Genomic DNA, 4,975 nt, shown 5'->3' on the forward strand with positions numbered 1-4,975 from the left:
TAGGTTAAGAGGCAGGGTACTCCCTGGACAGTTTACCAGTCTGTCACATAGAGACAAACAACCATTTGCGCTCACATTCACGGGTAATTTAGAATCACCAATTGACCTAACTCTAATTGCATGAGTTCTTACTGTAGGAGGAAACCAGAATACCCAGAGAGAAACCACTGCAAATGTCAATAGAAAATTGTGCTTAGTCTGCATATGATAGAATACTGCATGATGACCTTTTGATGACTCAGACTGTTGTTCACTACAAGACTTGTTCTGTTCCCTCTTATCATACAAAGAAGGAGCAGTTTCTTCTTCTAGCGATAATAAGAGCTGAACAAGCACACGGTTCCAAAAAATAGTAATGTCAAAGTATCTTACTGTATATTTTACAGCTTTGTACTGTCTTTCTAGAATATCATGAAATTTACATAAGTAGACGGTGATTTTACATGTCAAAGGTAAAATAACATAACATCACTGTAAATATAGTAAAACACAATTTACTTGTTTTTAAATATATTTTTTGTACATATGCATATTTAGATTGTAAAAATACATTCAGAAATGTATCATCATTTCACAAATATTTGTCTGTTATGTGAGAGAATGATCTGTTAAATTCAAATGTAATACTATGGAAAAATATATAAAATGATCGAAAATTAATGAGAATAATCAATAATTAAAGGAGTATTTGAATTATAATTGTGCTGAACATGTCATGTCATCTAGGTCTGATTCAATAATTCAGAGGTAACAAGTGAAAATATAATTAATAGGAATAAAAACAAAAAAAAAACATATAAAACATTGCACGCTGTGCTAATTATATATTTTTAAAAAATAAATGTAGAGGTAGGAATTGCAATTAATATAAATCTCAAAGTATTCACAACATTCCTGAACAGAAATAGGCCTCTGCACCTGGGGTGAGGGTGTGGCCATGAAAACAATGTGACATGCCATTGGATGTTGGGACACATGACGCTAAGCATCGGCCAATGAATGTGAACTAACAACCACAAGCTCGCAGGTATGGCTGCACTGTAGGAAAACATCCTAATATGAAAGTATTTTACTGCATTTTACAGTTTTGTTCTTCTAGAATATCATTAAAGTTACGTAAATAGACTGATTTCACATTTCAAATGTAAATTAACGTTAAATCACTGTAATGTAATAAAACATAATTTTCATGATTATTAAATGTATCTGTCTGTACATATGCATATTTAGATTGTTAAAATACATTCACAAATGTATCATGATTTCACAAATATCTGTCCGTTATTTGAAAGATTGAACTGTTGAATTCAAATGTAATGCTATGGAAAAGTATATAACATGAGTCCTATAAGCTTGTGTTACATCACATAAGTATTATTATTATTGCTGTGCGATATGGCAGCCTCGCCTCTGTCAGTCTGTCCCAGGGCATGCAATCCATTATTATTTAAACCAACTGTTAACTGTATATTTCTGTACATTTACGTACTATGATTCATATTGCCACATTCATTGACCTTGTTTATAGGTAATTTCATTGTTTGATCACGTTAAAATGTTCCTAATTTAATGTCTAAAAGCACTTGGAAAAGGCAGAATCCCATGTAAAATTAGTGCAACAAACTGTATTTTCATTACTGAAAATGACTGTATTTTCATGAGGAAGTTATTTTCTGTTATTTTATGATAGTATTTTGGCGCCCAGCTGCCGGAATATTACTGTGTTTTTAAGATTTGTTTTTTTCCCCTATTTATAGATAATTTCATTGTTTAATCACATTAACATGTTCCTAATTTAATGTTTAAAATCACTTTAAAAGGCAAGATCGCATGTAAAATTAGCACAACAAACTGTATTGTCATTACTGGAAATAAACGTATTTTTATGAGGAAGTTATTTTCTGTTATTTTACGGTAGTATTTTGGCGCCCCAGCTGCCGGAATATTACAGTTTTTTTAAGATGTTTTTTTAACAGTGCAGTTTCACTCCCTACCAGGAAGAGGAGCCGCCTCTTACAGAAACACACACATACGCACATACTTAAGCACCAATATTCCTCTGTCATGAACAAACGTACTTACTGTTGTATTACCCTTGTATATAAATAAAGACCAGAGTAGAAACAGAGTGCAAGTCCCTGAGCCCCCGCTCTCGTGCGGGTGCTCTGTGACTGCCCTTGCTGCAAGTACTTCCCCCCCCCCCCCCAATTTATCTAACTCGAAACTTAAAAAGCTTGGATGGATAGTGTGGAGTTTTTGTGTTTGGAATAAAAATGCCCAGAAAATTTAAGAAAAAGGACGTAAGGTAACGTAGTGAAGTGGAAGAAGATGCTTTGTCGCAAGCTAGTAGTAATATGGAAGACGACCAGCAATCCGATGCTAATGCTAGTGCAAAAGACTACCCAGCTACGATGGATATGATATTAAAAGAATTCTGTGCTTTCAGAAAAGACACAAATGAGCAGTTTAACCCGTTTGTGCCCAGATTTTTTTCAGAGTTGTAAGGCATATCATTTTATCAGTTGAGTCCCTCTGAATCATGTTATGTATTTATTTTTTCCATTTTGTACTTTTTTTTGAAGAAAATAGCATTTTTATGACTGGCAACAATTGTTGCCAGTAGTCACACAGCTTGTCACTAGGTCAAATGTCACCTAATAATAATAATAGAGAAGTAATAATAATAATATAATAAGAACAAAATAATAATATAGTCATAATAAATAATAACAAAAAGGTGGAGCCTCAGGTTCCCCCTGTATAAAATTCAAAACATCAAACAATTTGAACTGATTTCTTTATTCTCAATTTTTTTATACTCAAAAACTCAACAAACATTTTTTTCTTAGAACCTCTAAAAACATATATACATATATAACATATTTCTTCCCATACATTCCATCATCTTTCATGCATGTTCTACTCAGTGTGGTACTTCTTGAAGCACTCCACATGTAGTGGCACATCACACTTTCCACACGCAAATGATGTGCGTCCGCCGCAGTTCTTGCATCGCTTGTACCTGCTACCAGTGTTGCAGGGCCAGTGGTTCAAATTATCAAACCTGGTGGCATCAGTTATCGCCACCGCCATTGAAGATCTTCTGCCCTGCCTACTTGGCTTTGTTCCATGGCGCAGGAGGAGGGTCTGGGCTACCAGCCTCTGGAAGGAGAGGAGATCCTTCTCCCTGCTTTTCCAGGACCTAAATGAATGACAAAACAAGCATGATAGATGCATGAATGTGCATCGTTTCATCCTTTCTACAACGTCATGCCCCATATGTAGAATGTTCTGTAAAAGCAATATCACACTTGAGTTTGTGATGTTGGTCTGGATATCACCACTGTTGCTCTTGTCGACCGAAGAGCACTAGCGATGACCTCGAGTCAAACATCACCAACTCGATTGTGATATCACTAAATAACATACAGCCTTGTGTACCTGTAATAGCACCAGCTGTTCACCATGGCACTGTTCAGGGCCCAGCTGAAGCATGGCCACCACCACTTCTTGGACCGGATGTTGACTCTGTAGCGGCTGACAAACTGGTCATGCAGGTCCACTCCTCCCATGTGTGTGTTGTAGTCCTGGATACACTTGGGCTGTCTGACCTTGTCCATAGTCCGCTTCTGTTTATTCCATCTCTTCGCCTCAGTTTCGGTGAACTCCCTCTCCATGTTCGACACCACGGTGACCACGCTGTTGTCATTCCACCTTACAATCAGCTTCTCTGCCTCAACCAGATACTCAGCATCTCCTCTGGGTGTCTTCTTGAAGGTCTGGGGTGCTGTGAAGGGAACGTTATGGAGCTGAGTTTGTCGCATCGTGCCACAGCTGCCATAGCCTCTCAGGGTCATCTCATCCACCAGGGACAGGGTTGTGAAGAGGTTGTCGTGGTAAAACTTGACTCCAGGTGGCACTTCAGCTTTCTCTGCCAGGCCAAGGCCAAGGCCAAGGCCAGCTTTGGCCGCAATTTTGATTTTTTTGAATTTCCTGTCTTGGTTCTTAGTTTTGTGGAGCATGGGCCCAACAATCTGACTGGTCACATTTTCATTTGTGCCACTGACCTTTCTAGTCTCTGTCTGACTCACTGAGGATGAGCACCCAGGATCATCATCGGGGGGATTTGGCAGCTGCATGTCCGAATTAGGTAGAAAGCCTTCACCTTTGAGTATTCTTGATGGGAGGCGGTTATGGTCACCAGTGGCCTCATCATCAGATTGGTCACTGTCACAGTCTGTGTCATGTGCGTGCATTTCTGACTCAGGCACAACTGTGATGTCCGCCACAGTTTCAGAGTCCTGCAGCATGGCCAGGATCTCTGCTACGGTGTACCTAAGGAAAGGACAACATACATGTTAGCTAGCAAGCGAATTTTAGCTAGCAAGAAAATGATGTATGGTAATGTATAAAAATCCTATACACAGAGGCCTTGAATACCTGTGAATTTATTTAGCTAGGAATTATTCTAAAAGGACTAAAATGAGCCATTGTACATCATTCTACAATTTTAAATAAGTAAATTAGGAGCAATCCTGCAGACAGTGTTTTCCTTTAGTTAGCGACATGCTATGTGCCCACTGGCAACTTTTGTTGCCACTCACAGAAATAAGCCCATGAACAAAAAAATATTTATCCTAGGTACAATTTTTTTGGGGAGGGTTACTCTAGAGACTTGAATGATTAAATAATTATAAATATGTTTGGGGGGAAAGTCATAAGAAATGTATGAAAATTACCTCTTTCCAGGATGATTTGCATCCGCCATGTCTTCAGCCAGAAAGAGCGGGAAGCAGATGATGTCATGCGATAGGAAGCACTTGGAAACGATTTTTTAAAAATCAAAACCTTTGTCTAAGTTGTCTACTAGCATATAAGTGGAAAAAGTTGCATTAGTACCTTTGAGATTTTTTATTGTGAGTCGAAAATGACAGTGATAAACTTTGGCAACAATTGTTGCCAGTGGGGCTTAATA

The 4,975-nt window shown here is 38.1% G+C and overlaps 1 protein-coding gene across 1 annotated transcript; it reads right to left on the reverse strand.

The window, feature by feature from the left end:
- Positions 1-2,130: 2,130 nt before the first annotated feature.
- Positions 2,131-4,959, reverse strand: LOC309694190 (piggyBac transposable element-derived protein 3-like). Its single transcript, XM_082514050.1, has 3 exons — positions 4,740-4,959; positions 3,442-4,335; positions 2,131-3,202 (listed from the first exon to the last, which is right to left on the reverse strand). The coding sequence occupies exons 1-3, from the start codon at positions 4,766-4,768 to the stop codon at positions 2,920-2,922; spliced, it is 1,206 nt and encodes a 401-aa protein (XP_082370176.1). The 5' UTR covers positions 4,769-4,959; the 3' UTR covers positions 2,131-2,919.
- Between the last annotated feature and the right edge of the window lie 16 nt (positions 4,960-4,975).

Source organism: Aulonocara stuartgranti, assembly GCF_965226115.1.
Source record: "Aulonocara stuartgranti genome assembly, chromosome: 18".
In the NCBI taxonomy this organism is placed as follows: domain Eukaryota; kingdom Metazoa; phylum Chordata; class Actinopteri; order Cichliformes; family Cichlidae; genus Aulonocara; species Aulonocara stuartgranti.